The sequence below is a fragment of the Leptodactylus fuscus genome, chromosome 2 (assembly GCF_031893055.1).
Source record: "Leptodactylus fuscus isolate aLepFus1 chromosome 2, aLepFus1.hap2, whole genome shotgun sequence".
Taxonomy (NCBI): Eukaryota; Metazoa; Chordata; class Amphibia; order Anura; family Leptodactylidae; genus Leptodactylus; species Leptodactylus fuscus.
This window is the reverse complement of record NC_134266.1, coordinates 273,983,116-274,006,459: the sequence shown is the minus strand read 5'-3', so window position 1 is coordinate 274,006,459 and position 23,344 is coordinate 273,983,116. Positions and strand designations below refer to the sequence as shown.

Below are 23,344 nucleotides of genomic sequence, written 5' to 3'. Positions count from 1 at the left end.
AGGACAAAGCATTTCGTTTTCCATCTCTGAATTTTGAAAGCCTGAAGTTTTTTCTTATAATCTCCATCGATAGATTTTTGCAGGACAACTTGTGTTTTTTAACCCCTGAAAGAGCAGCCAAGTGACAACTGAAGAGTCTCCCCCTACTGCTGACATCCTCCCCTCATGTGACATCACAGGTGCTATAGCCACTGTTATATACTGCACTGCTAAACTCCGCCCTCTTACGTAGTAATCACATGACCATGACACCGCCCCCAGATCAGTGACATCATCACAGGTCCTAGAACTATTGTGGTGTAGGAAATACAGAGCGGATACTGGACGGAGATATCGCTGCAGTAAGTGGAAGGTTTACTATTATTATTCTGACTGTGTGCGGTATATAAGCTATACGCTGCAAGACTGGTTAACCCCTTACATAGCTGCATTAAAATTAACATTCGCAAAAGTTTAAAGGAGAAAATGCATTATACAATTCGTTATGCAATTTTTCCCGAGCACAGAAATCCCTCACATGTGGCTGTAAACTGATGTTTGGGCGCACGGCAGCAAACGTAAGGGAAGGAGCGAACTTTGCATTTAAAAAGCTATTTTTACTGGAATAGTATTCGGGTGCCCTGTCTCATTTGCAAAGCCCCTAAAGTATCAAAACAATGGAAACCCACCAAAAGTGACCCCATTATGGAAACTACACCCCTCACAGGATTCATCAAGGGGAATAGTGAGCATTTTGACCCCACAGCCGTTTCTCAGATTTTATTAACATTGGGATGTGTAAATGAAAAATTCCTAAAACATCAATTTATCACCAAAGTTTTCATTTTTACAAGGGGTTAAAGGAGAATCAGCCCCCCACAGGTAGTTACACAATTGCTCCTGAACACGGCAATACCCAATATGTGGTTATCTGCTGTATGGGTACATGGCGGGGCGTGGATTGCATAGAGCATTATTTGGCTTTTGGAGGGCAGATTTTGCTGGAATAGTTTTTAGGTGCCATGTTACATGTGCAGAGCAACTAGAGTACCAGTACAGTGGAAACCCCCAAAAGTGACCCCTGCTTTGGAATGTACACCCCTCGTAGAACATATCAAGGGATATATGAGCATTTTGACGTCACAGCTGTTTCACAGATTCTATTAACATTGGGACATGAAAATAAAAAAATTACTTTTTTTTCCAATAATCTATCACTTTAGCTCCAAATTTTTAATTTTTACAAGGGGTTAATGATGAAAAAACACAACAGTTGGATAGACAATTTCTCCTGAACACGTGAATACCCCATATGTGGTTGTAAACTGCTGTATGGGTACATGGTGAGGCTCAGGATGGAAAGAGCGTTATTTGGCTTTTGGAGGGTCGATTTTGCTGGAATAGTTTTCAGGTGTCATGTCACATTTGCAGAGCCCCTAAAGTACCAGGACAATGGAAACCCCTCAAAAGTGACCCCATTTTAGAAACTACATACCTTAAGGAATTTCTCAAGGAGTATTATCATCTTGGGCCCAAGACTGCTTCCCAAAAATTAATGTACTAATCGAAATTTTAAATGCCATTTCAGTGCCTAATACAGTATGTTGCGACCACTTTGTGTCATCAGAGACAGGCACTCCCAAAACTATTATATGGGCTATCCCAGGGACAAAGAAGTTTATATATAAAAGTATATGTGGGCATCAACTGCTTGGGCACACAGCAGAACTCAGAAGGGAAGGAGCACTGCGCTTTATAGCTTTTGGAGTATAGATTGAGGGACTTTCTGGATATTGTGTTGTTTTTGCAGAGCCCTAGAGGTGCCAATAAAATGGTTTTTATGCTCTTAGGATAAACCAGGGCTGTGGAGTAGGTAACTTTTGGCTAATAGTCATGTGGCCACCATACACATCAGATAGTTGGTCTGTCCTTCTGAAATACAAAGATTTTGTCTCCTTTCTCTAATGTGTAAACACAGGTTTACACTGTAGTGAAGAAGACATTAGATGACTTTCCGACTCCCAAAAGCCATCTACGTACACTATGTGATCAAAAGTATCCGGTCACCGGGCTGAAAATGACTTACAAGTTTGTGGCACCCTCCATCGGTAATGCTGGAATTCAATATGGTGTTGGCCCACCCTTAGCCTTGATGACCGCTTCCACTCTCGCAGGCATACGTTCAATCAGGTGCTGGAAGGTTTCTTGGGGAATGGTAGCCCATTCTTCACGGAGTGCTACACTGAGGAGAGGTATCGATACAGGTCGGTGAGGCCTGGTACGAAGTCGGTGTTCCAAACATCCCAAAGGTATTCTATAGGATTCAAGTCAGGCCAGTCCATTACAGAGATGTTATTGTTGTGTAGCCACTCCGCCACAGGCTGTGCAGTATGTACAGGTGCTCGATCGTGTTGTAAGATGCAATCGCCATCCCCGAATTGCTCTTCGATGGAGGGCGCCACAAACTTGTAAGTCATTTTCAGCCAGGTGTCTGGAAACTTTTGATCCCATAGTGTATGTCAGGAGGATGGGGTAGGACTCAGAGACCCATCACTGAGTCTCCACCTTTATCACTGATACATGAGCAGAAGATCCTAGACCTAGACTGGAGAGATGACCCTGCTGGGAATACTCGGAAATTACATAGTACTATGTACTACTGGAGTGGTCTGGGTGATGATGGTATTTTTTTGTTGTCAGGTTCCTATAAGGTGTCAGGACGTCCATAGAGGAGTGGGAGTATTTGGAAGAACACAAGGATCTGTACAAGGACGTGAAGATGGAGGACCACCAGTCCCTCACATCACCAGGTAAGGAGAGAATGTTCTTCTGGGAACCTTGTGTCTTGGCATCATGTGGATGTTACTGTGATGTGTACTACCTAAACATAACAGACTAAGACCACCGCATGCATGGCAATGTAGAATGGGGAGGTGCTAGTGCAAATATAAAAACACCAAAGGACTCAGCACTATGGCTATGGCGGCTGTTTAAAGTGCATGCAACTGAGGGAGTTATCAGACATGACAGGTCAACTTTAGATTTGTTTTAAAGTGGTGTCTAATTGGTAATGAAGGGGCAAATATGATGGCAGAGGACAGGGTCGATTACCAGACAAGGTTATGCTTTTCAGATATTTGTAGGTGTAAATGTTTTAGAAAGCTTTGTAAGGCTGAGACCCACATGCACCTTTTTTGTTCCAGATTTTGCTGCGTTTTTTTGAGCCAAACTCAAGAATGGCTACAGAAGGAATGGGAAGTATATAGGAAGTTCTTATACTTTTTCCTTCTGCTCAATCCACTCCTGGCTTTGACTCAAAAAAGCAAAGAAAAATCTGCAACAAAAAAAGCTGCGATTCCGCAATGTGGGTCCTTAGCCTATGGCAGAATTCACACATGCAGTTTTTGAGTGTTATGATATGGACTAGAGATCAGTGGTCAGAACAAAAGCCAACAAACTAACACAAGTAACATATAATCCAGCAGCACTCCGAGTAGCAGCGTCTAAGGCAATCCCTAGGTATTCATCAGAGACCGATGCAAGGCAGGGTGAACTTGGCTGTAACGGAGTCAGATTGTGCCTGTGAAGTCAGGTGGCAAAATACAGGTGTGACTTTGCAGGGTGCAGATCTAGCCAGCAAACCAATGGAATGAAGAGAGAGAGTATAAGCAAACCAGACAAAATGAAAATTAGGAAGGTGCAGATAAAGCCAGATTGTAAAGAATTGCCAGTAGATACTGCCAGGGTCAAGTCCAGGAGGGAACAGATATAGCCAAATCAGGAAGCAAGCGATTACAGGCCAGAGTAAGTACATAACAGGTTAATCACTATGACAGTGAGCAAAGCACAAAGTGTAAGTACTGAGGACATCCAGGGGGCCAGGACACATGAAGCAATCACAGGAACTAACTCAGTGTCAGTGTCAAGTTTAGCCCTTGATGCTGAACCAGAGCACTGATTGGCTTAAGATGCCAGGCCACGGCTCCAGACAGAGTTTAGCTGATGGGCATAGCAAGCACCACAAAACAGCCACGTAACAGACACACTCATTGTTCACGATTTCCTCCAGCACCGCTGCACACACTGGGGCGATGGAGCGTCTTCTCCTTGGTGCTGGATACCCTTCTGAGTTTGGTCAAAAAATTGTATCAAAAATTACATGTGAATTTCCAGGCAATAAGGAATATTGTAAACTTCTCAACTTTGCGTTTCAAAAATTTAAATCACGTAATCCATTTTTAATCCTAACAGAAAATTCCAGAAAAAATTCTGAGGAAAATTTATCTCTGAAATATAATGTAGAAGATGAAGTTATAAACTATAAAATTAAAGAAGAAGAAGATATCACAATCTATAAGGCAGATAATGAAGATGTAAACTATAAAGTAAAAGATGAAGATACTTCAACCTACAAAGTAGAAAATCAAGATGTCATAAACTGTAAGGTAGAAGATGAAGATGTAAATTATATTGTAGAAGATAAAGACATAAGTCATAAAGTAGAAGATGAAGATGCCATAAACTCTCAGCTAGAAGATAAGGATATCTTGCAGTGTTCTTCAGAAGTTCTCCTCACTCTCGATGTAAATCCAGGGCTTCACAGTACAAATCTATCATATAATCCCCCTAATCCCGGTGACCCTTCTCCTGACCAGTCTCTGATTGTTACCACAAGTGCAGGTCACAAAGGGGGTAAAAAATATCAATGTGATGAATGTGGAAAACACTATAAAAAAAGGTCATCTCTGTATGCTCACAGAAATCTTCACAAGGTTGGGAGGCCACATTGCTGTTCAGAATGTGGGAAATGCTTTCCCTGTAGGTCAGCCCTCGAACGACATCAGAGAAGTCACACAGGGGAGAAGCCATATTCATGTTCAGAATGTGGAAAATGTTTTGCACAGAAATCAATCCTTGTTAAACATGAAAAGACTCACACAGGAGAGAGGCCATATTCATGTTTAGAATGTGGAAAAACTTTTACAAAACGTTCCAGTCTTATTCATCATGAGAGAATTCACACCGGGGAGAAGCCATATCCATGTTCAGAATGTGGGAAATGCTTCATGTTAAAATCGGCTCTTCGCGAACATGTAAAGATTCATACCGGAGAGAGGCCGTATTCATGTCCAGAATGTCTGAGATGTTTTAAGCGGAAGTCAGTTCTAGTTAGACATCAAAGAGTTCACACAGAAGAGCGGCCATACGTTTGTTCGGAATGTGGGAAATCTTATATTACGAAAATTGATCTTACTACTCATGAGAGAATTCACACAGGAGAGAAGCCATATGCATGTAAAGAATGCGGTAAAACTTTTACAAAAAGTTACTATCTTATTACTCATGAGAGAATTCACACCGGGGAGAAGCCATTTTCATGTTCGGTATGTGGAAAAAGTTTTACAAATAAGTCCTATCTTGTAATTCATGAGAGAATTCACACAGGGGAGAAGCCATATTCATGTTCAGAATGTGGGAAATGCTTCATGTTAAAATCGGTTCTTCGCGTACATGTGGAGAGTCATACCGGAGAGAGGCCGTATTCATGTCCAGAATGTCTGAGATGTTTTAAGCAGAAATCAGTTCTAGCTAGACATCAAAAAGTTCACACAGGAGAGCGGCCATACGTTTGTTCGGAATGTGGGAAATCTTATATAATGAAAATGGATCTTACTACTCATGAAAGAATTCACACAGGAGAGAAGCCATATTCATGTTCAGAATGTGGAAAATGTTTTATACAGAAATCAACCCTTGTTAAACACGAAAGGACTCACACAGGGGAAAAGCCGTTTTCGTGTTCAGAATGTGGAAAGTGTTACAGTACTAGATTCAAACTTGTGGAACATCAGAAAATTCACACAGGAGAGAAGCCATATGCATGTAAAGAATGCGGAAAAACTTTTACAAAAAGTCGCTATCTTATTAATCATGAGAGAATTCACAGCGGGGAGAAGCCATTTTCATGTTCGGTATGTGGAAAAAGTTTTACAAATAAGTCCCATCTTGTAAGACATGAGAGAACTCACACAGGGGAGAAGCAGTTTTTGTGTACAGAATGCGGGAAGCGTTATAGTAGTAAATACAATCTTCTGAAACATGTGAGAATTCACACAGTACTTAACATGCTTCCGTCAAATCTACTGAAGAAATGAAGATCCTTGGTTGCCCTGAGTCATGAAGCTGAATACTCATCTTGGTTTTTGCTGCTTTCATAAGTTCTTTCATGTTGCAGGAGAATTCCATGTAATAGTGAAAATCTATGGGCACTCTAACTTTTACGGGTAAAAGTGATAGAACAGAATAAAAAATGCACTGAAGTAATTTTTTTAATAAAATAAATTTCACTGATCTCATTCCTTGTCTTGAATTTTTGGTGCTGCCCCTTTGGCAAAGACAGTTTTCAGTAGGCAATTATAAGGTCTTATTCACACATGGATATGTTAGGCTGGGTTCACACGATTTATTTTGGCACATAGACGCTGCGGGAGGTTTTGCGGGCTGTATATGCTCCCATTGTTTTCAATGGGAGCCGGTACCGTATATGTGGCGCTATTTTGCGGCCGTGATTTTGCGGCGGCCGCAAAATAGCGTATACGGCCCGCAAAACCTCCCGCGGCGTCTACATGCCACATTACGTGCCAAAATACATCGTGTGAACCCGGCCTTATATATATATGCCTGGTCTCTGATATCTATAGACTGTTGTCCTCCTCGGGGCAGACACCCCTGGTACATAAATACGTCTAGATCAGTGATGGTGAAAGTATGGCACGCGTGCGGTCGCCCGGATTGCTCACCAACAGGGAATCCGGTACTGGATTCCCCGTTGATGAGCGATTGCTGCCTTTAGTTGTATGTGCAAATGCACATACAGCTGAAAGCTTTCAGTGTAGGCCGCGGATCGCGAGACTGCAACCTACACTGACTGCAGAGGTTGACCTCTGCCCCGACGTGGGTGCAATGACATCATCAGTGCCCGCAGTGACCAGGAGGTGGACGCGGCGGCTCTTCATGGGTAAATATGACTGTGCGACTGACTGTAGATGACTGTGTGTATATGATACTAAAGAGCATATAATACTGGGGGGCGTACTAAAGCGCTTATAATACTGGGGGGCTACTATGGAGCATATAACACTGGGGGGCTACTTTGGTACTGTGGAGAATATAATACTGTGTGGTGGGACCTACTGTGGAGCATATAACACTGGGGGGCTACTGCGGAGCATATAATTGTCTGGGGTCCCCTCACTTTTATACACATTTATATCACACAGTATCTGTTTTATAGCAGACATGATATTAGTACAGGATGTAAGAACATTGCACGGTCACTATAAAACAGAGCCTGTGCGATGTAAATAGTGAAAATAAATTCTTCAAAGTACCAAATGCAGAGACCTTTACCCTTCAGTACAAAGTTGTTTGTATTATTGAAAGCGCTGTAAAGCCCCATTCACATGACTGTAATTTGTGGTCCGTAACCGTCCGCAATTGTGGATCCGCACAGTATTAAGTTTAAATTGCCGTGTTGGCACTCCACGATAATTTAGTGGGTTTTGGGTTACAGTTTGGGCACGCGGTCTCTGAGGCCCTGGATAGACAGATCACACCAGGGCAATGGCAGGTTATATGGTCTCTTGCGGCTAAATCCTCTTCATGTGTGACGTTTAGGGAAACACATTACAAGATGCTTATGCACTGGCACCATACCCCTGCCTTGCTTCACTCTCTTAATCCGACCACTCCCTTTACCTGTTGGCACTGTCAGACTTCAATAGGCACATTAGAGGTCAGGACTATCGCTAATGCCCTTTTTCTTCAGGGAGTCCCATTAGACCCTGTCGCCTTCCTCCTTCATCTTCCCCCAAGACATCTAGGTGAGAAAACTTCTTGGTTATTCCTTTATTTATGCACAGCGGCTAAGACACTTATTGCTCTAACCTGAAAAATGGGGCGACCCCCTACAGCCCCTGAGTTGATAGCATGGAAGAAAGATGTTCGCAGCCTGGAGTATCTAACCGCCTTCCTCAATCATTAGGTAGAGGCTTTTGATGCGATCTGGTCCTACTGGGATACTTGCTGTATTTTACAAGGCTTCTAGGGCCTGTCCTACTTCCCTCCCCTTTTTTCCCTACCTGTTCTTCTCCTGTCTCCTTGTCTTTTATGATTTCCTGAAAAATATCGCCTTGCCAAGCCACTTGGCACATCTGCGATCACCCTTCTTAACCTTCCAGCCCTGTGAGTGGTCTGAGTTCACAGGATAATATGAAATGAGCTTTATAAATTTTATATATTCATTAACCCCAGTGGGTTTGTACTAACCGCTAACATATACAGAAATATACATAAATAGATGGTCAAGCAAATACAGGAAAAAGCACAATACAGTACAGAAAATAAAATGGGAATAAAAGCAAAAACAAATACCAGAACAAATCTGTAATTCAGTTCACTGTGGTCTCACTCTTAGTGCCCAGGGTCTTCTTGTAGAGAAGGGACACCCCAGCTACCCCCCACCTGCCTCCTTGCTGAGTGACACGGAATCTTGTACTTCCTCCCAGTAAAACGCTGGTGTCTAGCCACACCTTCCTTCTAGGTAATCTCCTCCTCTTACCCACACTGCAGAATCTTGAGAAAGAGGTATACCTTCTAGGCTTCTGGGATAGATGTGTGTCTGGTGTTCAGCTCAGGGCCATTAGCCCATTCTCCCTCCATGGACATCTGCCGTCCAGGGGCAATAAACTGGCTGGCCAGAAAGGCAATCTCCCATGGTATACACATAAAACCACTGAAACAAACTGACCATCAATGTAAACACAGCTTAAACAAAACATTCCTTAGGGGATGTAAGACTAATATGAATAAGCAATAACACATTTTTAAGAAAGATACATAACTGAGGCTCGCTCTTTCTTATTCTTACTTTCTTTCTTATGGTAGAGTTGGAAGGGACCTCAAGGGCCATCGGGTCCAACCCCTGCGAGTGCAGGTTTTCCTAAATCATCCCAGCTATATGTTTATCCAGATTCCGCTTGAAGATTTCCATTGATGGAGCGCCCACCACCTCCCGTGGCAGCCTATTCCACTCTCTCACTACCCTCACTGTCAGAAAGTTTTTCCTAATGTCTAATCTGTATCTCTTTCCCTTTAGTTTCATCCCATTGCTTCTTGTACTTCCTTGTGCTAATGAGAATAGGGTCGATCCCTCTGCACTGTGACTACCTTTCAGATATTTGTAGACTGCTATTAAATCTCCCCTCAGCCTTCTCTTCTGCAAACTAAACAATCCCAGTTCTTTTAGCTGCTCCTCATAGGACATGGTTTGCAGACCTTCCACCATTTTGGTTGCTCTTCTCTGGACTTGCTCCAATATATCGATGTCTTTCTTGAATTGAGGCGCCCAGAACTGTGCACAGTATTCCAGGTGTGGTCTGACCAGGGAAGAGGACAGCGGAATAATGACCTCTCTTGATCTAGATTCAATGCTTGTCTTAATACATCCCAGAATTTTATTAGCCTTTTTGCAGCAGCACCGCACTGTTGGCTCATGTTGAATTTGTGATCTACTATTATGCCCAAGTCCTTTTCCCCTATGCTATCACTTAGTTCTATTCCTCCCATACTATATATGTTTTTTACATTTCTGTTACCCAGATGTAGAACTTTGCATTTGTCCCTGTTAAATCCCATTTTGTTGGCCTCAGCCCATTGTTCCAGTGTGTCTAAGTCCTTTTGAATACACTCTCTCTCCTCTCTAGTGTTGGCTATTCCTCCTATCTTCGTATCATCTGCAAATTTTATGAGTTCCCCAATAATTCCATCGTCCAGATCATTTATAAAGATATTAAAAAGTACTGGGCCCAGAACAGAGCCCTGCGGCACCCCGCTTTTGACTTTCTTCCAGTTCGATGTGTAGCCATTTAGTATTACTCGTTGTGCCCGATCATTAAGCCAGTTGTGAATCCACCGAACTGATTTTTTGTCAAAGCCACACTTAATCATTTTTTCAATAAGAAGGTTATGTGATACTTTATCAAATGCCTTACTGAAGTCAAGATATACTATGTCCACGGCATTCCCTTGGTCCAACCATTCAGTGATTTTGTTGTAGAAGGAAATCAGGTTAGTCTGACAAGATTTATTGGTCATAAAGCCGTGCTGGCTCTGGTTAATTAATGCCTTCCCATCCAGGTACCGAAGTAAATGTTCCTTGACAATTTGCTCAAAGATTTTTCCTGCTATCGAGGTCAGACTTACCGGCCTGTAATTTCCTGGATCGTCCCTTTTCCCCTTTTTGTAGATGGGGACAACATTTGCCCTTTTCCAATCTAAAGGGACCACTCCTGTTTCCCATGACTTACCGAAGATTATAGCAAGGGGTTCTGTTATTTCCTCTGCTATCTCTTTCAGGACTCTAGGGTGTAAATCATCTGGTCCTGGGGACTTGGTTTCCTGTAACTTGGCTAAGTGCTCTCTTACCAGACCTTTGCTTATAGTCAGCTTGGAGTCCTCCTTCCCCTCATCTCCATCACCATTAATGTCGATATTTCCATTAGTTTCTTGGGAGAAGACGGATACAAAATATGAATTTAGTAGCTCCACCTGCTGTTCCACCATGTTAACTGTTTCTCCTTTGTCATTCTTCAGGACTCCAATGGTCTCCTTCACTTTTCTTTTGCTTTTAACATATCCCCAAAATCCTTTTACCTTACTCTTTGCCTCTTTTGCAAGCTTCAATTCGTGTTCAGCCTTAGCTCCTTTGATGCTTGTCTTGCAGAGTCTGCAGACTGCTGTGTACTCTTCCTTAGGTATAGTTCCCATCTTCCACTTTTTGTATGCTTCCTTTTTCCTTTTTAGCAGGTTATGTAATTTTTTGGTCATCCATCCTGATATTTTTAGGTGCTTCCCATTTTTCTTCCTTCTAGGTATTGTTAGTTCCTGTGCTTTAATGATTTCCCTACGGAAGATTTCCCACCCTTCATGTGCATTTTTGTGCTTAAGAATTTTGCACCATGGAATTCTGCTAACCCTTGCCTTCAGGCTCTTGAAGTCTGCCCTGCTAAAGTCGAGCCTTGAAGTCTGTGTCTTCTCAGGTCTTCTTCTTCTTGCAACCCCAAACTCAAGTATAGCATGATCGCTGAATCCCAGTGTCCCTGCTACCCGTAGTCCCTCAACCATGTGCTCTTTGTTGGTTAGGACTAGGTCCAAAATGGATGTTCCTCTCGTGTTTTCTTCTACTAGCTGGGCAATGAAGTTGTCTGCTAGAGAGGATAAAAATTTGATGGAGCCTTTACTCTTGGCTGTATGGGTTTCCCAATGAATGTCAGGGTAATTGAAGTCTCCCATGATCACTATTTCATGTTTCTTTGAGAGCGTGGTCATTTGCTGTGAAAAAATCTCATCCATGTCTTCTGTCTGTCCTGGTGGTCTGTAATAAACGCCTAGTATGATGTCCTTATCATTGTTTTTCCCTTGAATTACTACCCAAATAATTTCCAGTAGATTATCATTCTGTAAAACTGTAATTTCTGTGGAGATGTGTTCTTTTTTAACATACAATGCAACTCCACCCCCTCTTTTATTAGTTCTATTCTTTTTGAATAAGTTGTATCCTTCCATCTGTATGTTCCAATCATGCATGTCGTTCCACCAGGTTTCTGTGATGCCGATGACGTCATAGTTTTCCTTGTGTATCATCAGCTCTAGTTCTCCTTGTTTGTTTCCCATGCTTTGTGCGTTTGTGTAAAAACATTTCAGATTGTGCTCTGTTGTATCCTTTTTCGTAATTTCCTTCTGAGTATCCTGTCTTGGGTCCTCTTTACCACATCTAGTAACCTTGTTTAGTATGTCTTTTAGCTGCATGTTCTTGTCTTTCTTTTTTCTTCCCATCCCCTCTTCTTCTAGTTTAAAGCCCTTCTGATGAGTGTGGCAAGTCTTCTGGCAAATATATTTTTCCCAGGTTTTGTGAGATGTATCCCGTCTCTAGCAAGGAGTCCATCGTAGAGGTAATTCACGCCATGGTCCAAAAATCCAAATCCTTGCTCTCGGCACCACCGTCGAAGCCAGGTGTTTACCTCTAGTATTCTATTCCATCTCCTGATGCCATGACCATCAACTGGGAGGATTGATGAGAATACTACCTGCGCATCCAGTTCCTTCACTGTCTTCCCCAAATTTTCTTCATCACACCTGCATTGTTACTTTTTGTTAGCCTTTTGTTACGGTTTGTTTTACTCCATAGTTTTAAAAATTCTACTAAATTCAACTAAAAAATTACAGTATAAAAAAAACCATGACAAATTGACACACTTTTCGGCCTTTTTTTGCATACTTTTTCATATATATATATATATATATATATATATATATATATATATATATCCTATTAATATTATAAAGGTGAAAGTTTGTGAGTTTGGATGTTTGTGGGTTTGTGTGTTTGGATGTTTGTTACTCAATCACGCAAAACCCGCTCGACCGATTTGGCTGAAAATTTCCACAAACATAGTTACTACACTCGATTGCGCAATAGGCTACTTTTCGTCACAATAGCGCACACACGTTTTTCCCAGGACCCCCACAAAACCCAAACTCACATCACTATCTCTGCAATCTCACACACTTTGGACCATAGCAAGCCACAAAATTCATATTACCCTCTACAGCAGAGGTCAGCAACCCCTGGCACACGTGCCAAGAGTGGCACTCCTGCCATATTTCACTGGCACACCAGCAGCACAGGACCTGCAAGAGTTAAATGAAGTCCGAGTCTCTTCAGTGGGCTGCTAGAGCTGAGGCATAAGGACACTCCCCTTTCAGAGGGGTGCAGGAAACCCAGGGGGTGGAGCTTAATCGCTCAGGTCTGTGCCTGCTACAGTGGGGACATGAATGTGGGGACATGAATCTGGGGGCAGAGATGTGGAGACATGAATCTGGGGGCAGAGATGGAGGGGGACATGAATCTGGGGGCAGAGATGGGGGGTACATGAATCTGGGGGCAAAGATGGAGGGGACATGAATCTGGGGGCAGAGATGGGGGACATGAATCTGGGGGCAGAGATGGGGGGGACATGAATCTGGGGCAGAGATGGAGGGGGGACATGAATCTGAGGACAGAGATGTGGAGATATGAATCTGAGGGCAGAGATGGGGGGACATGAATCTGGGGGCAGAGATGGGGGGACATGAATCTGGGGGCAGAGATGGGGGGACATGAATCTGGGGGCAGAGATGGGGGGACATGAATCTGGGGGAGAGATGGGGGACATGAATCTGAGGGCAGAGATGGGGGGGACATGAATCTTGGGGCAGAGATGGGGGACATGAATCTGGGGGAGAGATGGGGGACATGAATCTGGGGGAGAGATGGGGGACATGAATCTGGGGGCAGAGATGGAGGGACATGAAACTGGGGGAGAGATGGAGGGGGACATGAATCTGGGGGCAGAGATGGAGGGACATGAAACTGGGGGCAGAGATGGAGGGACATGAAACTGGGGGCAGAGATGTGGGGACATGAATCTGGGGGCAGAGATGGAGGGGACATGAAACTGGGGGTAGAGATGTGGGGACATGAATCTGGCGGCAGAGATGGAGGGGACATGAAACTGGGGGCAGAGATGTGGGGACATGAATCTGGGGGCAGAGATGTGGGGATATGAATCTGGGGGCAGAGATGGAAGGAGGACATGAAACTGGGGGCAGAGATGGGGGGACATGAATCTGGGGGCAGAGATGGGGGGACATGAATCTGGGGGCAGAGATGGGGGGACATGAATCTGGGGGAGAGATGGGGGACATGAATCTGAGGGCAGAGATGGGGGGGACATGAATCTTGGGGCAGAGATGGGGGACATGAATCTGGGGGAGAGATGGGGAACATGAATCTGGGGGAGAGATGGGGGACATGAATCTGGGGGCAGAGATGGAGGGACATGAAACTGGGGGAGAGATGGAGGGGGACATGAATCTGGGGGCAGAGATGGAGGGACATGAAACTGGGGGCAGAGATGGAGGGACATGAAACTGGGGGCAGAGATGTGGGGACATGAATCTGGGGGCAGAGATGGAGGGGACATGAAACTGGGGGTAGAGATGTGGGGACATGAATCTGGCGGCAGAGATGGAGGGGACATGAAACTGGGGGCAGAGATGTGGGGACATGAATCTGGGGGCAGAGATGTGGGGATATGAATCTGGGGGCAGAGATGGAAGGGGGACATGAAACTGGGGGCAGATGAAACTGGGGAGAGATAGAGGGGGGACATATAATTTACGGTTGACTAGGAGGATTATACTGTGTGCGGGCACATTAAAAATTAAAGAGTGGGCGGAGTCAACACAAAAGTGGGCAGGGCTAAATTTGCCGCGGCACGCATAGCGCACCGCACATTTTGTCCCTCTTTCAGTTCTTCAAAAGTTGGGAGGTATGACTAAACTGTCATGCACAGGGACAGACTTTATCTTGCTTGCTCAAGAGTATCCTGTGCCCAAAATGTACATGTACTGGCGGAAAATAACAAATCATACAATGTCGTATATCGAGGTATATTCACTTGAAATACCTCTGTCCCAAAGACACTATGTACAGATTATACCAACACCGTATAGCAGCTGAACTACAAATTACAGCAAAAACAAGATACAAAGTTACATTTCATATCCCATACCTTACACACAGTACGAAAACCTTACCCGCCCCTGTATTTACCCACTTCCACAATCACCGCAGATGAAGTCGCGGGTACCAGCTAGTATATATATATATATATATATATATATATATATATATATATATATATATATATACTGTATATATATATATATATATATATATGTATATATATATATATTAAAGCCCTATGTGTCACCCAAAAAAACACTGAAAAATTATTTGAATACTCTCCACCGTATGTACGAAAAACCCCCATAAAATATGTTTGGTCCTGGATCAAGAAAAATAACCCGGTGCTGAAGTCACATCATCAAAGGTCCTTAAATAACTTGATATGCAGCAGTATAAGAGATAGGAAACTTATAATCAACCCTATAGGACCGTTATAGCGAACCTATAACACGTGCCAGAGAGGACACGCAGAGCCCTCTGTTGTTACGTGCGCCGCCACCATGATCGCTCACTAATGGTGAATCCGACGGTGACTGATCACTATTTTCAGCTGTATATGCAAATGTGTTTCATGACCAGAGTGTGGGAACTATTATCTTATATTCGATTTCAGTATTGTAAGCGGCCATTCTCTTGTGGCCGGCGGGCATGCGCAGTTAGCTTTTCCCCAGGCCTAGAAGTTTGAAGCCAACACCCAGAAGACTCGTCAAGAGCCCGTTCCTGAAGAACATGGAGGTGGCGCTGGAGAGTTCTCTCGCAGCATTGTGGACGCCCCCAGTGCTGTGAGAGAACTCATTTGCATATTGGCGGAAAACGAGATTTTAACCAAACGGCGAGGCAGAGAAAACATCTAAAGGTAGGAGAAGAATAGCCTTTCGTAAGGCTATTCTGTCGTGTCAACAAGAAGAAAAAGGTTTTTAATGGTAGAATCCCTTTAAAGGGATATTCCCATAATAATAAGCTATAACCCCTAGATCAGTGGGCGTCTGAGTGTGACAAATCTGCAGCAGTCACACGTGTAGTATCACTCCATTCATTTCTATGGGACTGGCACGGTACTCGGCATCTTGTCAGCAATTCTATAGTGACTACAAGGAGCACAACCACCACTCCATGTAGATATAGGTGTGCTAACCAGGGGTATCACCGTTTAGGCTGGCCGAGTATGTAGGTTCACATGGCAGAATATATGCAGCCCTAGTGTTTCTGGTGTCCCACAAACCTAAATTTCTCTGGGATACCCGTGTGTAATGTGCAGGTCTATGACTTGTGGATACAAGGTTGCAGTAAACAAGGTAACAGATCTTCTTTGAAGGATTGTGCATAAAATAACTAATCCAGACATTGATGTGCAGAGTTAAAGTCACTTCAGATGTCGGCACAGTCAGTGGTGCAGAAATGGAAGATACGTGTAATAGTCTGTTCACACTCTCCTATAGTAACCTCTGCTCGGAGCAGGCAATATACTTAGTTGCTAGGGGTGATGACTTAAGGAATACACAGTCCAAGTAACAAGTCTTCTGCCTACAAAGAGCCTTCACACCTTGTCTCAGCGAGGAGATGTGGCTACACACGTGGACTGTATAGTGTCTAGGCTGGAGGAACCATTACAGGCCCGGAGCAGGTAAAGGGGCCCTGACATAGGATTATCCCCTCTGGCTCGGGAATACCTGTGAGGAGAAGATGTTCTTCTGGCCTGGACTGGGTGACAGGAGAGTCACTTGCCCAAGTCTTACAAGGAATTACAAAGGGCTCTTGTACACAGCAGTGATCTGGCACAGGTCGTCCTCAGGGTCAGGGCTTAGCAGAATTTAGATACCACATCCTTATAAAATATCTCTTGCTGCTCCATGGTAGATCCAGATGACGCTGCCACAATCACCTCAGGTTGGGCTCTTATAAACACATATCTTCCCGCCACTGAGACCAAGCGACCAATCAGCTGCTGACCTTGCTGCTAGGCAGATCACCTCAGAACCTGCTCATGCTAAAAATAGCACAGCTGACACATCTCCATCTCCCGCCACAGCTGCCAGCTGACCAATCAGCTCATGACTCCTGTTACTAGGCAGACTTCACAGAAATCACCAGAACCTGCTCGTGCCTGGACACAGCTGACCCATCATTGACCTCCATCAGGTAAGACCAACTGTAAAGAACAAAGAGGGAGGGAACAATGATACCGGCCATACCAATAATAATTTAACTAATTCAATTAATAACAAACAAATTAAACCACCGTCCTGGGATCTGCAACACCTTGGGGCCCATTCGCTGTGACACATAGGGCCCTAACATGACAAGCAAGGAATAAACCATTATTTATGCAGACAGATCAATGTGTCATTTTGGTCATTAGGTGGCAGCAGCACAATAAACCTAATGTGGTATAATGTAATGCCAATAGGAAGCCATTACACACTATTATATAAGGCAGGGGTCCTCAAACTTTTTAAACAGTGGGCCAGTTCACTGTCCCTCGGACCATTGGAGGGCCGAAATATAGTTTAAAGGGATTCTACCATTAAAATCACATTTTTTTCTCGTAGGAATAGCCTTAAGAAAGGCTATTCTTCTCCTACCTTTAGATGTCTTTCTTAAGGCTATTCCTATGTCTTATTGACAAAAAATGGAGATGAATGCAACCGTGGGGTGGAGGGGGGCACTCAATTTTCAATCTCAGGGGCGTTCACACTTGTGCTCGGTATCTGGCGGACACAAAGTCAGACATGCAGGACTTTGTGTCCAGCTTTAAAAAAAACAAACGGTTTCCCCACAGACAGGACACAGGCAGACACTGGTGGTCAACTTTACAAACCCATTCAATTGAATGGGTTTTAAAGGTGATTGCCGGGTTTCCATTCCCTGTCCAGTATCACTGGGACTGAAGATGGAAACCCGACGGAATGCATACACCAGACACCTTATGTCTGCGTAACCTGTTCTGCCTTCGGTATCCTCCCTATATCGCATACATGTGATGTGACAGGTGTACACCGGAGGCAGCGCAGGTCGCACAGACATCAGGAGCGGTGCCTCCTGTATCCTCCTTACATCGCATACAAGCGATGTGACAGGAGAACACAGGCGGACACCGGAGGCAGCGCAGGTCGCACAGACATCGGAAGCGGTGCCCTCCAATAAGTAAAGTGAAGTGCGCTCCAAGGCCTGGCCCAAGCTCCCCAGGAGCTTCATTATAAATGCACAGCTGCCGGCAGTGTCGGAGGGCCAGACGGAAGTGCTTGGCAGGCCGCATGTGGCCCACGGGCCGCAGTTTGAGGACCCCTGATATAAAGTGACAGCACTAGCTAACATCCCTATGCAGAACATTGGCCAGTAGAACAGAAAGGCCCAATGTATATAGAAATCATGGCCATTCTGGGGTATCACACAGGGTACGCAAGACCCCCACTCCCCTGATCAGCGGAGGTTCCAGTGGTCAGACCCCGCAGATATAGCAGTTATCTTGTGTCCCAGTCAGAGACAGGGACACAAACCTTTCAGCAAAGTTCACCGTGGTAGTAGCATAAATACCCGTCCCAGACCAGGGCTTAGATACGTGTGAAGCGCAGAACCTCTGACCACTGACAGCGGCTTTCGGACTATTAGGCCAAGTGTACACGTGATGAATGACACCACAAGATCACAATGTCAGGCTGCGGAATCCACGACTACTGATAGTGAACATGGAAATCTCTCTCCTTTTACTAAAGATTTCCTCGGATAGTGAACGTGATCCTCGGCAGGACAAAGCTTTTAGTTTTCCATCTCTGAATTTTGAAAGCCAGAACTTTTTTTTTATAATCTCCATCGATAGATTTTTGCAGGACAACTTGTGTTTTTTAACCCCTGAAAGAGCAGCCAAGTGACAACTGAAGAGTCTCCCCCTACTGCTGACATCCTCCCCTCATGTGACGTCACAGGTGCTATAGCCACTGTTATATACTGCACTGCTAAACTCCGCCCTCTTACGTAGTAATCACATGACCGTGACACCGCCCCCAGATCAGTGACATCATCACAGGTCCTAGAACTATTGTGGTGTAGGAAATACAGAGCAGATACTGGACGGAGATATCGCTGCAGTAAGTGGAAGGTTTACTATTATTATTCTGACTGTGTGCAGTATATAAGCTATACGCTGCAAGACTAGTTAACCCCTTACATAGCTTGCATTAAAATTATATTCACAAAGGGTTAAAGGAGAAAATGCATCGCACAGTTTGTTATGCAATTTCCCCCAAGCACAGAAATCCCCCACATGTGGGTGTAAACTGATATTTGGGCGCACGACAGCGAATGGAAGCGAAAGAGCGACACTTTGCAATTAAAAAGCTATTTTTACTGGAATAGTATTCGGGTGCCCTGTCTCCTTTGCAAAGCCCCTAAAGTACCAAAACAATGGAAACCCACCAAAAGTGACCCCATTATGGAAACTACACCCCTCACAGGATTCATCAAGGGGGATAGTGAGCACTTTGACCCCACAGACGTTTCTCAGATTTTATTAACATTGGGATGTGTAAATGAAAAATTCCTAAAACATCACTTTATGCCCAAAGTTTTCATTTTTACAAGGGGTTAAATGAGAATAAGCCCCCCACAGGTAGTTACATGGTGGGGTGCGGATTGCATAGAGCATTATTTGGATTTTGCTGGAATAGTTTTCAGGTGCCATGTCACATTTGCAGAACCCCTAAAGTACCAGGACAATGGAAACCCCTCAAAAGTGACCCCATTTTAGAAACTACATACCTCAAGGAATTTCTCAAGGAGTATTATCATCTTGGGCCCAAGACTGCTTCCCAAAAATTAATGTAAAAATCAAAATTAATTTTTTTTATAGAAATATGCCATTTCAGTGCCTAATACAGTATGTTGCGACCACTTTGTGTCATCAGAGACAGGCACTCCCAAAACTATTAAATGGGCTATCCCAGGGACAAAGAAGTTAATATAAAAAGGATTACACTGTAGTGAAGAAGACATTAGATGACTGTCTGACTCCCAAAAGCCATCTACGTAGGTCAAGTGGATGGGGTAGGATCCAGAGACCCATCATTGACCCTACTGGGAATACTCGGAAATTACATAGTAACCCTACTGGAGTGGTCTGGGTGATGATGGTATTTTTCTGTTGTCAGGTTCTTAAAAGGTGTCAGGATGTCCATAGAGGAGGGGAAGTATTTAGAAGAACACAAGGATCTGTACAAGGACGTAAAGATGGAGGACCACCAGTCCCTCACATTACCAGGTAAGGAGGGAATGTTCTTCTGGGAACCTTGTGTCTTGGCATCATGTGGATGTTACTGTGACGTGTACCACCTACCTAAACATAACAGACTAAGACCACCGCATGCATGGCAATGTAGAATGGGGAAGTGCTAGTGAAAATATAAAAACATCAAAGGACTCAGCACAACGGCTATGGCGGCTGTTTAAAGTGCATGCAACTGAGGGAGTTATCAGACATGACAGGTCAACTACAGATTGTTTTAAAGTGATGTCTAATTGGTAGTGAAGGGGCAAATGTGATGGCAGAGGACAGGGTCGATTACCAGACAAGGTTATGCTTTTCAGATATTTGTAGGTCTAAATGTTATAGAAAGCTTTGCAAGGCTGAGGCCCCACATGCACCTTTTTTGTTGCAGATTTTGCTGCTTTTTTTCAGCCAAACTCAAGAATGGCTACAGAAGGAATAGGAAATATATAGGAATTTCTTATACTTTTTCCTTCTGCTCAATCCACTCCTGACTTTGACTCAAAAAAAAAAACACAGAAAAATCTGCAACAAAAAAAAGCTGCATTTCCGCAATGTGGGTCCTTAGCCTATGGCAGGATTCACACATGCAGTTTCTGAGTGTTATGATATGGACTAGAGATCAGTGGTCAGAACAAAAGCCAACAAACTAACACAAGTAACATATAATCCAGCAGCACTCCGTATAACAGCGTCTAAGGCAACCCCTAGGTATTGATCAGAGACCGATGCAAGGCAGGGTGAACTTGGCTGTTACGGAGTCAGGTTGTGTCTGTGAAGTCAGGTGGCAAAATACAGGTGTGACTTTGCAGGGTGCAGATCTAGCCAGCAAACCAATGGAATGAAGAGAGAGAGTGTAAGCAAACCAGACGAAATGAAAATAAGAAGATAAAGCCAGATTGTAAAGAATTGCCAGTAGATACTGCCAGGGTCAAGTCCAGGAGGGAACAGATATAGCCAAATCAGGAAGCAAGCGGTTACAGGCCAGAGTAAGTACATAACAGGTTAATCACTATGACAGTGAGCAAAGCACAAAGTGTAAGTACTGAGGACATCCAGGGGGCCAGGACACATGAAGCAATCACAGGAACTAACTCAGTGTCAGTGTCAAGTTTAGCTCTTGATGCTGAACTAGAGCACTGATTGGCTTGAGATGCCAGGCCACGGCCACAGACAGAGTTTAGCTGATGGGCATAGCAAGCACCACAAAACAGCCACGTAACAGACACACTCATTGTTCACGATTTCCTCCAGCACCGCTGCACACACTGGGGCGATGGAGCGTCTTCTCCTTGGTGCTGGATACCCTTCTGAGTTTGGTCAAAAAATTGTATCAAAAATTACATGTGAATTTCCAGGCAATAAGGAATATTGTAAACTTCTCAACTTTGCGTTTCAAAAATTTAAATCACGTAATCCATTTTTAATCTTAACAGAAAATTCCAGAAAAAATTCTGAGGAAAATTTATCTCTGAAATATAATGTAGAAGATGAAGTTATAAACTATAAAATTAAAGAAGAAGATATCACAATCTATAAGGCAGATAATGAAGATGTAAACTATAAAGTAAAAGATGAAGATACTTCAACCTACAAAGTAGAAAATCAAGATGTCCTAAAATGTAAGGTAGAAGATGAAGATGTAAATTATATTGTAGAAGATAAAGACATAAGTCATAAAGTAGAAGATGAAGATGTCATAAACTCTCAGCTAGAAGATAAGGATATCTTGCAGTGTTCTTCAGAAGTTCTCCTCACTCTCGATGTAAATCCAGGGCTTCACAGTACAGATCTATCATATAATCCCCCTAATCCCGGTGACCCTTCTCCTGACCAGTCTCTGATTGTTACCACAAGTGCAGGTCACAAAGGGGGTAAAAAATATCAATGTGATGAATGTGGAAAACACTATAAAAAAAGGTCATCTCTGTATGCTCACAGAAATCTTCACAAGGTTGGGAGGCCACATTGCTGTTCAGAATGTGGGAAATGCTTTCCCTGTAGGTCAGCCCTCGAACGACATCAGAGAAGTCACACAGGGGAGAAGCCATATTCATGTTCAGAATGTGGAAAATGTTTTGCACAGAAATCAATCCTTGTTAAACATGAAAAGACTCACACAGGAGAGAGGCCATATTCATGTTTAGAATGTGGAAAAACTTTTACAAAACGTTCCAGTCTTATTCATCATGAGAGAATTCACACCGGGGAGAAGCCATATCCATGTTCAGAATGTGGGAAATGCTTCATGTTAAAATCGGCTCTTCGCGAACATGTAAAGATTCATACCGGAGAGAGGCCGTATTCATGTCCAGAATGTCTGAGATGTTTTAAGCGGAAGTCAGTTCTAGTTAGACATCAAAGAGTTCACACAGAAGAGCGGCCACACGTTTGTTTGGAATGTGGAAAATCTTATATTACGAAAATTGATCTTACTACTCATGAGAGAATTCACACAGGAGAGAAGCCATATGCATGTAAAGAATGCGGTAAAACTTTTACAAAAAGTTACTATCTTATTACTCATGAGAGAATTCACACCGGGGAGAAGCCATTTTCATGTTCGGTATGTGGAAAAAGTTTTACAAATAAGTCCTATCTTGTAATTCATGAGAGAATTCACACAGGGGAGAAGCCATATTCATGTTCAGAATGTGGGAAATGCTTCATGTTAAAATCGGTTCTTCGCGTACATGTGGAGAGTCATACTGGAGAGAGGCCGTATTCATGTCCAGAATGTCTGAGATGTTTTAAGCAGAAATCAGTTCTAGCTAGACATCAAAGAGTTCACACAGGAGAGCGGCCACATGTTTGTTCGGAATGTGGGAAATCTTATATAATGAAAATGGATCTTACTACTCATGAAAGAATTCACACAGGAGAGAAGCCATATTCATGTTCAGAATGTGGAAAATGTTTTATACAGAAATCAACCCTTGTTAAACACGAAAGGACTCACACAGGGGAAAAGCCGTTTTCGTGTTCAGAATGTGAAAAGTGTTACAGTACTAGATTCAAACTTGTGGAACATCAGAGAATTCACACAGGAGAGAAGCCATATGCATGTAAAGAATGCGGAAAAACTTTTACAAAAAGTCGTTATCTTATTAATCATGAGAGAATTCACAGCGGGGAGAAGCCATTTTCATGTTCGGTATGTGGAAAAAGTTTTACAAATAAGTCCCATCTTGTAAGCCATGAGAAAATCCACACAGGGGAGAAGCAGTTTTTGTGTACAGAATGAGGGAAGCGTTATAGTAGTAAATACAATCTTCTGAAACATGTGAGAATTCACACAGTACTTAACATGCTTCCGTCAAATCTACTGAAGAAATGAAGATCCTTGTTTGTTCTGAGTCGTGAAGCTGAATACTCATCTTATATTTTTGCTGAATTCATAAGTTCTTTCATGTTGCAGGAGAATTCCATGAAATAGTGAAAATCTATGGCCACTCTAACTTTTATGGGTAAAA

At 43.3% G+C, this 23,344-nt stretch overlaps 1 protein-coding gene across 1 annotated transcript; it reads left to right on the top strand.

Annotated features, from left to right (window-relative positions):
- Positions 1 to 300: 300 nt before the first annotated feature.
- LOC142196104 (uncharacterized) lies at positions 301 to 23,344 on the top strand. The gene is made up of 4 exons (XM_075266320.1): positions 301 to 341; positions 2,680 to 2,789; positions 4,231 to 6,019; positions 21,834 to 23,344. Exons 2-4 carry the CDS (start codon positions 2,759 to 2,761, stop codon positions 23,113 to 23,115), a joined length of 3,102 nt encoding a protein of 1,033 aa, XP_075122421.1. The 5' UTR covers positions 301 to 341; positions 2,680 to 2,758; the 3' UTR covers positions 23,116 to 23,344.